This window comes from Leptonychotes weddellii, chromosome 5 (genome assembly GCF_054177405.1).
Source record: "Leptonychotes weddellii isolate Sample4059 chromosome 5, ASM5417740v2, whole genome shotgun sequence".
Taxonomy (NCBI): Eukaryota; Metazoa; Chordata; class Mammalia; order Carnivora; family Phocidae; genus Leptonychotes; species Leptonychotes weddellii.
This window is the reverse complement of record NC_138373.1, coordinates 52,961,951-52,977,905: the sequence shown is the minus strand read 5'-3', so window position 1 is coordinate 52,977,905 and position 15,955 is coordinate 52,961,951. Positions and strand designations below refer to the sequence as shown.

Sequence of the window (15,955 nt, the reverse complement as noted above, 5' to 3'; positions counted from 1 at the left end):
AGAATAGTATGTAAAGTACTGCGCTGTTACTGGAAGGCAACCTCTGGGTTGAGCATCCAGGTTGAGCCTCCAGAGCCTGTGGCCTGTGTTAGTTCTCACCTCGCTCTCCTCCTGGTCCCCCAGCTCTCACTGATAGTCATGCCTTGTCCTTTAAGGAGAAGACCAGCACCTTCAGAGTGGGCTTTCTGTGTTCTTCCTGTCAGCCCCAGGCTATTATTATTTAGGTGTTTGTGCTACATCTTCTTGTCTTACTCACAGTGGGAAATGTTACCCTGTTTTCCTCTCCTTGATCCTCTCCATATTTTCTCTTCTGAAGACCCCCTTTTCCCTCTCCTTCTTTCTCCCCATGGCTATAGTACTCAAACTCTCTGTGGATAAGTCTCAGGGAAGCATGTTGGGAATGCACATCCCCATGCTGCTGCCTCAGGTGGTCCTTCATGAGTCTGGCAGTGGAGCCTGGGAATCGTATTTAACAACATCCCAGGAACTTCTGATGTTGGTGGTCCCGCGAACATACTTTGAGAAACACGGACGCATTGAAGAAAACAAATCGTCCCCTAACTTAAAGTCATAAAAACCAGATGGATTTAAAAAAACAAGCAAACCCAAAATATACAGATAATCTGCTTCTCAGAGATTCAGTGGGCAAAGTAGACCAAGTTGTTTTTCTTTATATGAAATGCTCAGTTGATTTTTTTTTTTTCTATTGGGGGTAGATCCTCAAAAGAGATAGATTCCCCAAGAGCAAATATCACTATACAGATGACAGGGACTTTAAAGATAGCTTCTGTACTGAAAAAGTGCTATTGTTCTATGTAGGCATGTTTCCTTGTGCCGATCTTGGAAGTCTGATACCTAGCCCTTTGCTTTTACCATTGCTATGGCTACATGGTACAAAAGGAAAATAAAATATTGACAACTGAAAAAAAAAAAGAAACCCACCCCAGATCAGTTCCTTCTGATTGGCTGTTTTGATATCAAGTGCAAACAGCTTTAGTAATACATTTATTACATGCTATGGAATTCACTTACATCGGGGGCTATGTGGGCCTTTTGTTGATATTGGCATTCAATTTTTGCTATTCTGATTTCTGCTGTTGTTGCTAGGGGGAAATTATCCTTTGCAGAGGCTGAGACATGTTTTCCCTTTAATTATAGCCACTGGCTATTAGACTTTTAAGTCCAGCAGTTATATTTCTGCTCAGCAGAGTTTGAGGAGAGAGAAATCTTTCAGTAGAAAATATCTTTAGACAAAATTTATGCTCCAAAGGCTAGAAACATAAAATATCTAAAACTCTTAGACGAAGGATGATGTGAAAGATGCCTTTAAATGTAGGGCCAATGAAGTGGACACAAAGAGAAATGTCTGGCTTACAGATGGCTTTTATTCCTACGAGGTAAGCTTGACAATGAGCTTCTTGAGCCTTCTCTGGGTAAAGCTAAGTGTTTATGATGTTGGGGATAGCCTATAATTATGCTTCTCTCACTTTTCTTCAAATGCCAGATATAGGTTTAATCAGTGTGTTTTCTAGAAGGAGTCTTTAAATCTGGCTTTGAAAAGAAAGTTCTTTGTCTTCTGTTTCATAAAAAGCGTACTAAAGGTTTTTTTTGTTTTTTTCGCCCAGTCATGTATTGGCCAGTTCCAGTCATTATCAACCTTCTTTAATGACTTATTTCAGCAAAATAAGTTTTTAATAGGAGAAGGGCTTTTTGTAGTGAATTATCTGAAATAAATAAAGATACCCAAATTTTTATTTTTGCTTTTTTAAAAAGACATTTTTGGCTTGGAAATGCCCTAGATTCAGCCTTATAACCATATAATTTCAGTTAGTTCCACATAAAGAAGAGGGTGATTTCTCAGTGTTCTTTGGGAATATCTATAGTTCCTTTAACTCAGAATGTTCTCAGTGCAATTTCTTAATAATCACTTTGTTAAATTTTAGTGTTTCCAGGACATCTATTATGACCTTTTTTAAATTAAATTAAATTAAATTAATTAAATTAAATTAAATTAAATTAAATTTTTTTTGTGGCTCTTCACAGATCATTTGTTAAATAGTTGTATGTGACATAAATGTAGGGGAGGCAACAACAAGCCTCTCTTATCGTCCCTCATGATTTGGGAGAATTTCTTTAAACAATTACCTATCTCTGTAATAAGTATATTATGAACCTGGAAATGGCCTTTTGTTTTGCATTAATAACAGTCTCATGCAGAATTTATTTTTATCGTTTTTGTGATGGAATTTGAGTAAAATACTTAGTTGGTAAAATATTGGCTTTTGTGTGTCTGGTAAATATTCTACATGGATGGAGATCTTTGTTATTTAGAGAGACTGTCTTTTAGTCCTAAAGTGCGAGTTGCCATTGGTTTTCAAATCTATAGTTCAAATGCTGGAATTGAGGGAATCTTAGCCAAAGGGTGGCCGAGAATGTCAAAAGGGAGGTGGGGGTGTGAATGTCCACCCTCCACAATCACTGCCTCCCCTTTCCATTCCTTGCTGTGAACTCCTACCTAGAGAACAATTTATCAGGTTGAAGATAAGACTCCTCACAGTGTAACTTAATTCACAGATGGTAGAGAAATAGTCTCAGTGCCAAAATCATTAAAGGAAAATGTGCTCCAGCCTCCATTACATTTAAGAGATGGTCTTTGCCACATTCACAAAAGGCTAACAGTGAAAGGGGTGATGGGAACCTCAACATTTAGGCTACTGTGTTTGAATGGCTTTCCATGCAGCCAGATTTTCTTCTGGTGGATGGATCCACTCCCTTTAGAATGAACCAGTCCGGTGATTCTCAAATAACCAACTTTACTGGCTTTCCTCTCCAATCCGGCTGGGGTTAAACAATGACAGACTAGTAAGGTGTTAAGCAGCCTCACTCCGGGTGCTTTCTGGGAGGCGGTTGGTACTTGATGATTCTGCTTTTGTTTGGTAGAATTCTAAAATTTATGGTAAAGTTGGAGTGATTTTCTTGTGGCTATGAAGATTCTGAGGTGGTAGAATTATATAAGACAAGCCTCAGTTTTGTTCTGGGAACTCTTGTTCTAATACTTTTCCAACAGTGATGAATATTTTCTAAATTTCAAATTATGCGGTCTTATTTAACAGAAAGTTTACAGAGAGGATTTTGAGAAGGAGATTAAAGGAAGGTCATCACTGGATTTAGACAAGACTCCAGAATTTTTACATGTAAAGTACATCACCAACCTTCTGAAAGAGGTAGGATCTTGTGATTTACTATTAAATATTGTGAAAGAAAACTAAAGAAGTGACCCAGGAAATATTTACTCCAAAATTCCCTACTAACTGTTTGAGATGTTAATCCATTCCTCTTTCTCTCACTTTGACCTTTATTAACAGAGTTTGTAATTTCATTAAAAATAGGAAAGTGTGTGTTAACACTTCCATTTAAAGTTGGAGGAAGAAATCACCTAGAGTTTCTGGAAAAACTTGAAAAATATTCTGATTTTGTGTTTGTACCTCAAAAGCTCTATAAATAGTTTTATAGCAGTTAGTTTTTTTTTTAATTTTGAATAAAGGGCTCATAAAACTATGATTAAACATCTTTTAATTCATTATAGAAAGGTCTAATTTTAAAAAAGGAACTCTCAGTGACTTAATGAAATTATAACTTTTCTAAGTATACACATTTAGCTTTAAATTGTCTTTGCAGTTTTTACTTTGTTATGGTTTTTACACTTATATTGCCATTCAGAATGTTCAAAGTATTGTTTTATACTTTCATTTCATTTCATCCCCCCAATTGCCCTTTGACATTGGTAGAATAAGTATTTTTATTTTCATTTTGCCTGTGTGTGTGGAAATCAAGGCTCAGTTACTTAAAGTCTTTTGAAGGTCCCATGACCAAATAAGTGAAGGAATTCCAACTTTCATCCAGGTCATTTGACTCCAGAGCTCTTTCCAAAATTACATTCAGGTCATTACAATTTCTTGTAGGCTATTAGTTAAGCAGAGCAGTAGCTAATTTAATTATAATGGACAAAGAGAAAATAACATCAAATGAACCCTAGAATTTACTGGAACATGACTTCTTATTATTAAAGGAAGCCTCATATTTTATCTGGCAAGTTAGTCATAAGTGCAACTCAGTTGAATTGGATCAAGATATATATTGTTTCCATAATGCATTTAGTAGGAAAAAAAAATTCATTAGCAGAACAAAAACCCCAAGTTATATATAAGTATTAGTAGAGACATTTGGATCTACTTAAAATATAATATTAAAATAGATGACATTCAAACTATGTATTATCAGTCTGTAGGAAATTACTTGGTTTTATGAATCTGAATAAAGTGGATTTTTTTTTTAACTTTGGCTACATCAATCCTTTTGATTTTGTAATTTTCAACTATGATCTTTTGGTGATTCATATTTTATAGACAGCTTTCAAAGAAATACTTCAAATAATTAATAAGAAGCATCCATTCCTAAGATCTTCCTCACCACTTAAAAGGAAGACATCTTTTTAAAATATGGCACCAATATGGACCAAAATGGAAGACAGGATGAAAGGGAAAATCCTGATAAAATTGGAAACCATGCTAAACATGACTAAAAGAGAAAATAGAGTCTCTGTAGAAAATTAGGAGCATAAATACTCAGGAGTCTGATTCATTCCTCTCTAGAAATATTTTCTCCTTTCTGTGGTCTCTAGAAAGCATGTGACATGGTATATCAGTTAAAGGGTGTCCCAGGAAATTTTGAACTTTAATGTTCTTGTCTCATAGAAGGAATATAAGAAAGATTTGGAAAATGAAATAAAAGGCAAAGGAATGGAACTTAACTCAGACGTTCTTGATATTCAAAGAGCAAAACGTGCATCCGAAATGGCTAGTGAGGTGAGTATATATTTTTAGCAACTGAGAATGTATGAAGTTTCAGCTGACTTCCTTGTCTGTAAATCTTTCTCAGAGATTTATATACATTCCATAACTTTAATGTGCAAGATGATGATAAGTAGCTATGTCCTAGTAGTCATTTCCCAGTCAAGGAATTAAAGAAAAATAAAATAAAATAAAAAAGATGTTCACCATCTGCTTTCCATGTGGTGTGAGAAAAATTGACCATTTCCCTGTGTAGAGAAAAATGTATATAATAAACCAGAATAATTGTAGGAGATTCAAGTTGATTTTTTAAGGAAGTGAAAGGCAGAGGATTGGGAACGTGTGTTGTCGAGCTCTGTCAGTTACTGCAGTGCGGTTCACATGCTCTCCTGCTCCTCACCCAGCAGAGCCCCCAGCCCTTGCCTTGGCTGCTCAGTGAGCCCACATAAAGCTCTTTATGAAGCGAGAGTGATCGTTGCTCACTTTACATGGCACTTGTGGAAAGGAATGAAATGCCTGTGAGGTGCTCTCAGTCCTTTCATCCGTGTGTTATGTCATTCCTTTGGTATCAGATAATGGCTCTGCGCTTTGAGGAGAGTCTAGCTGAACTAAGCAATGAGAAATGTAAAGTTGTGTCCCCATAGGTTCATAAACTGAGGTGATGGTGATGACAGTGACCCTATTAGTCAGGCTGCAGATGATAGGAACCCAACTCAAACTGGGTAAAGGAACAAAGGGAATATTTTGGCTTATGAATAGAGAAGTCCAAAGTCAAGTTTCCTTCAGGTTGGAATTCAAATGAAGTCTCTCTTCCTTCTTCACTCAGCTCTGTTATCTTCTCTATTGCTTCAACCTTGGGAGCCCATCTCCAAGTGATGGCCCCTCCTAACACTAGGATAATTCCTATCTGTGGCAGTAATCCCAGTGGGAAGTGAGCATCTGTTTCTTACAATTACAGTTAAGGTTCTAGGATTGAATCTCACTGGATCAGCTTCTATGCTGTGTCCACTCCCACCCTGATCATTGTGTCTGGGGCCAGAGGAATGCTGATGATCTGGTATGGTTCTCATGGTCACTCATTTGTTTAGTTAACTTTTTTTGTAATTTAATTGCATTCTAAGTATAAAAAATTCAAGGGGCGCCTGGGTGGCTCAGTCAGTTAAGTGTCTGACTTCAGTTCAGGTCATGATCCCAGGGTCCTGGGATCAAGCCTCACATCGGCCTCCTGCTCAGTGGGAAGCCTGCTTCTCCCTCTCCCTGACCCCTGCTCATGCTCTCTCTCTCTCAATCTCAAATAAACAAATAAAAAATCTTTAAAAAAAAGATTCAAAATTGTTATGTGTTTAAAAAAAATTTACAATCATCTTTGGCTATATCCGAGTTCTTTAAATAAATTAAAGCATTAAAAGCCACTATGATGTCTTTGGCTAATATTGTCATCACATATTCCTAAGTTAGTAATTCTGTACAGATTCTTCTGTTATGGTGACATGTGCAGTCCACATTCAGAGGTAGATCTTGTAATCGTTTGTCAGTAATACTAGGGAAAATCATTTTGGACTCTCAGTGGCAGAGTCCGTCCAGACACAGCAGAATGGCACGATTGTGGCAGGGGCAACAGTAAATCAGCCTTAGCCTATGAGTATAGGAGTAAAAGCCCAAAACAAGCTATCAGTTATTGAACACCTGCTATGTGCTGAGCACTATGTTACGTTCTTGCCCCCATTTTGCAGATGAGTAAACTGGAAATATTAAACATTCCCAGTGTCACACAGCAATTGAGTGCTCTGGCCTCCAAGTAAGCCTTCTTTCTACAGCATCAACTCATTGAAACCTGCCTCCCTATCCTCCAGCCCCCAAAACCGTTGTCAGTGAAGATTCTCAGCATGTATAGTAAAAAGCTTTGGAGCTTCATGCATCCTTCTTCAGTGAGAATAGTGATACAGTTCTAAGCAGTCCAGAAAATTTAGTTCTAGGTGATCATTTCATAGTACAAAGTAAAATGTGTTTTTTTAAAATATGTTCAGTGATTTTTTAGTATCATTGATTACAGATACAGGTTTGTCCCCAGAGTGTCTGAATATTATAAAATGTTGCTTTTTTTTTTTTTTTTTTTTTTTTACAGAAAGAATACAAGAAAGACCTGGAGTCAAAAATTAAAGGGAAGGGAATGCAAGTCGACACCGACACCCTTGAAATACAACATGCCAAAAAAGCTTCAGAGATAGCTAGTCAGGTTGGTCGAATGAATGGTGCAGATGCCTTAAAGCCTGTATTTTGAAACTTCACAAATCATATTAACAACCTGATTAGTACATGGAGTTCCCCAAAGCTTTGTGACTAGTTTAAAAGTTTGGAATGGAGACCATTCCAAATCAGCATGTTTGTTGAAAATGTATGGTTTCTGCTTTACTCATTTCCTTTGAATATATCAAAGAAAACTAGGGGGAACGCATTTTAATAGAACACACACACACACACACACAAACACACACATACACACCCTTTCTTACTTTATTTGTAATACAACAAATTTCACATTCATCTGGTCGACAATAAATGTTTTCATACTACGTTTTCTTTAAGGATAGGTCATATGCTGTTCCGTAAATCTGTGTTTCCAACTTTCTGAACAGACCTTGAAAATCACATATTGAGAATCCAACATGCCAGTGATAACCATTTCTGTATGATTTGGTTGCACGTTCTCAAAATACCCCATTGACCTCATCACCATGCCGGAAATTCCTGCCAGGTTAATATTTTGGATTGAAGCGTTCTATATCCTGAATGACCGTGTTCGTTCATCTGATATTTTCCTCTTCATGTAATGCATGTAATGACAGGATATTCATTTAGAAGTTTTGGCTTAGATGTTATGATAATAATAGATAGCAGATAACAACGTTGTAAGAGTCAAACCATATGTGTATTTTTTGAAGGAAATACCCCAGAACCAGTTCCATGCCTCTTGAACTCCTCCAGTATTTTCGAGAATATAAGAGTGTCACTGGAGTAGAGAGTATTTGGGAAGAGGGGATTTTGTGAGAAACATTTGTGAAGAGAATGTTGGGGTGCAGGTTAAGGAGTGCTGCCCATTTACCTCAAGGCTGATTGGGGGGTGTTTCAGTGGGGATACGCTGAGAGCTGTAATGTGACCTTTGCTGTTAGGAAGAACTGGCTCAGGGCTGACTCCCCCCAGGAAATCTGGAGGGCGAGAAGAAGCTGATTAACTGCCTGGCGAGTTGTTGCCATGTTGGGATCTGCTTGCATCCCCAGGGTTAGGGACTGGCCAGGGGAATGGAAGGGTCATAATTGGTTTGGACAAAGGATCTGGAGATGGCATAGGAGTCTTGACCAACAGGGGTTTTATTTAGAAATGGCAGAGTTGGGGAGGGTGCGTGCTGAACAGGCCCTTGAAAACCGCCTTTCATTTGACCCCTCCTTCCATTCTCCTGAAATACAGCCATTGTTGCAAATTTGTAGTCTTCTGGATCTATTCTTATGTGTACATAGATAAACATAACACGTATGTACACATAGACTTAAAAAATCCTTAAATACCCTGTATTTTGTTCTGTGTTTGGTTTTCTCACTTAATATTATGGACCCTTTTCCATGTTACTTTATATAGTTCTACCTCATTCTTATAGAAAAATTAAGTGTTTCATAACATGGATGTGAATTTGCAACCATTTACCTTTTGATGTCTCATAGGCTTTACCACATGTAAATGACATGTAAAATGCAATAACAGGATCTCAGTATTATACAATAAAACCAGAATGCTTAATTTTTCCCCAGATCTGCTTTCCTTTTCCACTCCCTTCTCAGCAAATGGTAGCAGCGAGATCTCAGAAGTCACTTGGATTCCTTTTGTCAGCAACTTTTATTGCCTCTGCCCCCAAAATGGTTTCTAAATCCATTTACTTCTCTCCACCCTAGTCCAAGCTACCATGTCTGTCACCTCGATCCCTGCAATGGCTTTTAACCAGAATTCTGCTTCCATTATTGTCCTCTTCGTATCCATTCTTTACCCAAACACCAGAACCATCCTTGAAGAATTAAGTTAAATTATGTTACTCTCACTACTTAGAACTCTCCACTGGTTTCCAGTTATGTCCAGTATAAATGCCCCACTCCTTGCTCCTGCATTTAGAGCCACCCTCCTGCCATTCTCATCTTGTTCCCCTCTTCCCTCGCTCATTATGATTATGCTCCAACCTCACAGACTTGCAGTCTCTGCACAGCTTTGTTGTCTTCTGGAAGGTCCTTCCCCTGGTCTTTGCACAGTTTTTCTTTCTGGTTATTTATTTCTTAGATTTAATGGTGGCCTCCTTGGGATTCCAAGTAACTAACTACCCAGGAACTATCAAATTACACTTATAATTCTCTGAAATGTTTCTTATTATTAGGAGGGGGCAGTGTTAGTTCAAGTTACTGGCTTGGAGTAAGGGGGTTGGGAGTGAGGGATTCGAGGCTGGGGAAAAGCTTTCAAAATCATCCTGAGGGATGAAGCCGAAAGTAGGCATCCTTTCCCTGGAGAGAACAATGTGGAAAGAATATAATTTTGTATTTCACACTTTTACCTAAGAACAGGCTTTTAACACATATTCCTTTCATGAAACGTTGGAATGTCATGTCTTTCCTTGGAATGGTATAGATTTGTTTTATTCAATGATATGCTGCTTTCAATTTCTGTGTGTACCTCGGGACTGTATACTAGTTCTTGAGAAGCTAGGGGAAAGAAAGGCCTAGGGGAGTCAGCTGTCCTATGGTTATATGCACATCATGATTATGGCCATGCTATTATCTTTGCAATCCAAAGTTCTCATTTGTATGTAATCCTAGCCATGTCCCATTTTGCCCAACTGATAGGCTCACACATCCATTTCAACCAAACTTTGGGACTTTGTTATAGTTCAAGGCTTAACTTTTCAAAGAAATTAATGTGGTATATACTGTTACATGAATCACTCCCAATAGTTAAACCCTCCAGAACCTATGAAATTAACCATGTGACTTTCTTTAGCCAATAGGACATTAGCAAACATGACTCCCGCAGAACCTCTAAAACTCTTGTGTATTGGGGCTTGCCTTCTTGGAATCTAGGTGCCATCATGTTGTTTTAAACCTTCAAAGTTTTAGGGTATTTTATTATGCATTAGTATGTAAATGATGTAACTAGTGTCCTATGTAGTCTATTTACGTGCTTGAGGACGCTTTTAGATTTCAACATTCATATTGCAAAATTAAATGACATACTTCTACCCAGGGACCTTGGTGGCTGTCTATGATCAGTGCCTCATTTTCTACATACATTGTCCTTCAAATGAAGTGCTTTATTTGGGGGCCTTAAAGAGGCTTACTAGAAATGTTTTTGTTTTTTTTTATACACACATAGTAATAATGGAGTATTATGATTTTGAAAGTTAAATGCTATTACTTAAACTGTATTCAGGAAAGTGAAACTGAGACTCTAAGTCAGTGAAAATAAGCAGAGTTATGAGTAGAAGATAGGAAAAAATATAATATTTCTCAGAGACTGAGATCTTTGTTTATACCTTTTAAAATTTAGGATATCACAGATAAGCAAGCCAACATTTACGCCATTGCAGGGAATCTATAAATCTAGATTATGTCACATCTAGAGTATGTCAACATAAGAGGAAATAGCTGTTTTAGAAGAAATGTAATTAGATACAGTTAATAGTTTTTTTTCTTGTAATAAAATTTTTCATTGAAGAATACATACACACTGAAAAGTATACAACTTAAGTGTACAGCCTGCTCAATTTTTTAGGATCAGTTTTAAAATGTGATGAGTCTCAGAGACATGTTGTGTCTGGTTAATTATGACTATTTTGTAAGTAACACATAATTCAATTCAGGCTGCTCAAAACAAGCAGATAATTTATTGTTCTTAGAACCAAACAGTAGAGGAAGCCCTAGGCTCGGCTTGCTCTGGGGCTCAGACAATGTGATTGGAGTTTCAATTTCTCTCTTCAGTTCTCAGGCAGGCTTTCTTCTACTTGCAAAGAGGCTCTTAGCAGCTCCTGGAGCTCCTTCCTTCTCCATCCACGTCTAGAAGGAGAGGGAAAGCTTCTTGTTATCTTGTGTGGAAAAAGAATCCTGTTCATCCCTGGAGAAAACCGGAAGGGCCAGGGATGGGGTATAATGGGTTATGTAAACCCAACAGGACCTGCGGACTTGGGCCAGTCTCACCAAGCTGAATGGTCTAGCATGGGGGAGCTGTGAGTTGCCTAGTGGCAAATCAGGGGCTATTGGGGGTGGGGGCGAGAGTGGTTGCATTCCAAGGAAGCAACCAGCAATAATCATCCACTACAGAGCAAAAAGTGACAGTTTTACAATGACATCTTACTGATATTCATCAAATGAGTTATTTGTTAACCAATAACTGATCAATTTTATTGTATTGAAATAGAAAAACTTCCCCCTTGGCTAACTGTGTTTTCTTTCTTAATTCAGGTTAGTAGACAGAAGCCTTCTGATTACTTGTGACTAAGTCACTCCAAGCCATCTTCCTCCCACAAGTTTTAAAACTCTTCCTAGTTTTGTAGAAATAAGAGAAGTAAGAGTCCAAAACCACAATCCTGATGTGAAAATGCCATCACAGTTGTTAACAGTTTTTCACATTCTTGTGGAGCCCTCATTGCATGTTTTATTTTCTCCAGAAAGACTATAAGAGAGATCTGGAGACTGAAATAAAAGGGAAGGGCATGCAGGTGGGTCCAGACATTCCTGATATCCAGAGAGCCAAGAAAGCATCGGAAATGGCCAGCCAGGTGAGAAACCCACAGGATACAAAGTTTACAACAGACACGATGAATTGTGTTTAGAAAAAGTAAAAATGGCATTTTTGCACACGTGGCCTTGCGAGTCAAACACATATGAATCTGCGTTGCTATGGGAGGCTAAGCAAAGCTCTGAAGATTATTTTCTGTTCTTTTAGAAAGAATATAAGAAAGACTTGGAAAATGAAATTAAGGGGAAAGGAATGCAAGTAAGCATGGACATCCCGGACATACTGCGAGCCAAGAGGGCATCTGAGATCTATAGCCAGGTTGGTAGGGAGTGAAGATGCTCAGAATACTGTTTTCTGATCTCCAGTCACCATGTGCTTCGTGTGTCTCTAAGACTGATATTTTTTGGAGGGCACTGTATTCAAAGTCAGTGCACTCTGTTCTAGGAGCTATTGGTCAAACTTGATTAATCTCACTAATGAAAGGGACAGTTGCTGTCAATTCAATGGCTGTTATTGAGTGTCTGATCTCTCCTGTTTGAGTCCAATGACACTGTGATCTTTTTTATTTTTAGTTTTTGACTCTAGTGCACGCTTGAATCCAGTGCTCATAGTACAGAAAAGAGATTACAAATGAGTTTGTCTTTTAACCCTCTCATCATGAATATTATCCTTAAAATAATCAGCGCTAACAAACAGTGAATAAAACTGCACAAGGTGGAAGGTGAAATTGAATATTAACTAAAAATTAAGAGAAGAACTGTCTTCTTGGTAAAATTTAATTTACCAAGTGGACCGGTCACACATCCTTTAGAACGAACTGTACAAAAAAAGCTCTAGAAAAGTTGGATATGGATATAACCACAAAATAATATATTTAATGGAAGAAGTTATCGATAAAATCTGAACTGGGCAAAATTCGTTAGTGAATATTGTCTTTGCTATAAAATTTACAAGGAAAAGAATGAATCCCAACGGAAAAAAAATAAAGGGGAATGAAAAAATTAAAAGTGTTATAGAAAATTGACCAAAGAATTACATTTGATTAATGGGATTTATGGTGAAAATAATTTTCAACAAAATCTGACCACATTTGTTAAAATTCCCATTAAAGCATAAGCAGCATCCGAACATCTGCTGGTTCAAAAGGGTGTATCCAGATGACAGTCTTATGTCAAAGGAGTTATCTGCTTCTCAGCCTCCTCAGATGACACAGCTGTTGGGATGGTCCTGAAGTGCATGTTCATCTGTCCTCAGTATCTCATGGTGCCACCTGAACTAGGAGAAGTTGGCTCTAACTATATCAAGTGACTAACATTATTGATAAATACATAAAACAGGTAAATGGTCATACGAGTCAGTGGAGAAAAGTCACTGTCTCAAAAATGCCAATCTCATTCATTAGTTCAGTAAATACTTTCTGAGCACCCACTTTCATGCAAAATTAGACATGGTTTTGCCCTTGGGGAACTAATCTAATAGTTTAATAATCAAATAATCACACAAATACAGTATTACAAACCGTGATACATGCCACCAAAAGGTAAAGGCTTCCCAGAGGAAGTGATGCCTGAGTCGTCAGCATTCCTGCCTTAACTTCACAATGTTGCCTTGTTTGTGTGCGACAGAAGGATACATCTAACTTCAAGGAATTTTAATTATATAGGATACAATGGAATTCTTATGAGATTGTAATGATGCCGTGTTGAGTCTCAACATGAACAATAATTACTTTCCTAACAAGCATCAGTATGCCATAATGGTTAACTTCACTGACTTTGGACCCAGAGTGCCTGGGTTAAATCCTAGCTCTGACACTTCATAGCTAGTGTCTCAGTTTCCCCATCTGTAAGAGGGGATAGTAACACTATCTGCTTGTGGGGTTGATTCAGTGAGTTAATGTGTATTTCAAACCATACCTACGACTGTGTCAATGTGGGTACTCGTCAAAGGTATGGCCCAGATTGTATTGGAGATTATAGTAATACATTTGAAAATTGAGATTTTAATCTCAACTACAGAAATACTAGTATCTTTCCATTATCAAATGTATCTTCTTCTGAAGTAGGAAACAAAGCATGAATTCAGAAGCGTAGAAATAGTGGGTATAGAGAGCTAGGTTACTTGCAGGAGCTATAGGACTACTTTGAACAGGGACTGGGGCTGCTCATGAAAGGGTAGGTTTCTTCTGGGTTCTGGTCACCAATTCCAACGCATGTATGTGGAGGCTTCCCCGTACCAACGAGCAATTCTCGGACATCAGCAAGGGATTGGAGAATTCAACTCAAGTCAGGCACTGTCTACTGGAAGCCGGCACTAAGTTCTACAGGTTAGGGGCTCGGTCCTGCAGGATGGTTCTCCTCCCCTCTTCAGATGCCAGTTGCAAGCTCAGTTTGTCACCTGTGCTTCTGGCCAACAGCCTACAGATCAGAGGTTCCCAGGACCCCCTCTGTGGGTCTGATTCATTTGCTAGAGCAGCTCACAGAACTTAGATTGGCAGTTTATTATAAAAAGATATAACTCAGGAACATCCAGGTGGAAGAGAGGCATAGGGCAAGGTATGAGGAGAGGGCACAGAGCTTCCGAGCCCTCTCCGGGTTCGTTCACAATTTCCCCCAAATCTCCCTATGTTCACCAACCTGGAAGCTCTCTGAACCCTTTCCTTTTGAGTTTTTATGGAGGCTTCATTACATAGGCATGATTGATCAACTCATTGGCTATTGGTGATTGATTCAGCCTCCAGCTCCTCTCCCCTCCCCAGAGGTTGGGGGTTGGGACTGGAAGTCCAACCCTTTAATCACTTGTTTGGTTCCCCTGGCAACCAGTCCCATCCTTAAGTGTGGTCCAAAAATCACTTCATTAACATAACAAAAGATATTCTTACCGCTCTCATCACAGGAAATTCTGAGGGTTTTTAGGAACTCTGTGCCAGAAATAGGGACAAAGACCAAATATAACCAATTTCTTATTGTAAGTTACAACATCACAAGTTTCTAAACTTAGAGTGGCACAGAGGCCATGCCCTCCAGAGGCCTTTGAATGGACTAGGGTGGGACCCATTGCCTGAGAAGAGGCAAGCTTGCTTCTCTGGGCTATTTGCTTACTCTGTTTGCTTATTCCCTTTATTTTTGCTGTCACATCAATAACTGCTTTGAATCATAAGATATAATTTATGATGATACGAGCCATGTGGAATGGGAGAGTTGGAAGCAGCGTCATTTTCTGTCTCTCATACACACACACACACACAGAGTTTCAGATTCATATGAACTGTTTCTATTTTTAGAAAAAGTATAAAGACGAAGCAGAAAAGATGCTTTCTAACTATAGTTCTGTGGCAGATACTCCTGAAATTCAGAGAATCAAGACGACTCAACAAAACATTAGTGCGGTGAGTAGCCATTACTGCTTTTCAGTGGCCACCTTGAAATTTTGTTTCTGGAAGGAGGGCCTTTTTCCTCATTGTCTGATTGCTTGTTGCATTGTTTGACTTTTCTGTCAAACGTATTATCTTTAAAAAATAGTAAGTTCTGTTAAAAAACCAAAATTCAGTCAATTTAAAGATCTAATTGGCTTGATTCAATAATTCATGAATCAGGCAGTATCCCCTCTAACAAATTTGAGGATGATCAGTAGAGATGTACAAAATATAAGGCTCTGATAGGCAGAAACTGGCAGGACAGGGAAGTTATTAGCAGGAGAAAAGATAGGATTGCTTCAGACAAGGTCACGTTCCCTCAGGGAAAAAGGTGGGGACCTACCAAGCAGATTACCTCTCTAGTCCTGATCAGGAAATTCCAGACTGATTGGTTTAAAATTCCACTCTTGGGAGAGGCTGACACTGCAATTAGGTTAGGTATTAAGTCTCGATGGGGCTTAACATGAGTGACTCCATTTTGGGCACTTTGTTTCTCTTTAATAGTACCAAATGTTCTTACAAGGTATAATTTATCATGATTGTTTTGGAATTACAATTTCAAATTTTCTTCTGTGGAACAAGCAAGAGTTCTTTTTAACTAAAATTTAAAATTTTACTTAGGAAAGAGATCTTTTTTTTTCTTTTCTTTTTTATTGTTATGTTAAACACCATACATTACATCATTAGTTTTTGATGTAGTGTTCCATGATTCATTGTTTGTTAGGAAAGAGATCTTAATCTTCCACACAGATTTTACTTCAGAGATGAGAATAATCCTATAATGCGATTTCCTTCCTGGTCACTGATTTGCAATGATAATGTATTTAGGGATTTACTAGCTTGTAACCAATTCCTAAACTTTTATATTTTTATTTTGAGGAATAGGAATTGTATCAGCAACCATTAATTAAGGGACAGGGTCTA

The 15,955-nt window shown here is 38.1% G+C and overlaps 1 protein-coding gene across 4 annotated transcripts in view; it reads left to right on the top strand.

The window, feature by feature from the left end:
• NEBL (nebulette) overlaps positions 1-15,955 on the top strand; it is a 344,799-nt gene that overhangs the window by 284,682 nt on the left and 44,162 nt on the right. For 2 of the 4 annotated variants that reach the window (XM_006742882.3, XM_031038623.2), the window contains 6 exons: positions 3,114-3,224; positions 4,755-4,865; positions 6,976-7,086; positions 11,546-11,656; positions 11,824-11,934; positions 14,900-15,004. The exons of the other annotated variants lie outside the window; for them this stretch is intronic. In XM_006742882.3, coding sequence (XP_006742945.3) covers positions 3,114-3,224; positions 4,755-4,865; positions 6,976-7,086; positions 11,546-11,656; positions 11,824-11,934; positions 14,900-15,004 — 660 coding nt within the window. The remainder of the gene's footprint in view (positions 1-3,113; positions 3,225-4,754; positions 4,866-6,975; positions 7,087-11,545; positions 11,657-11,823; positions 11,935-14,899; positions 15,005-15,955) is intronic. 4 annotated transcript variants of the gene reach the window in all.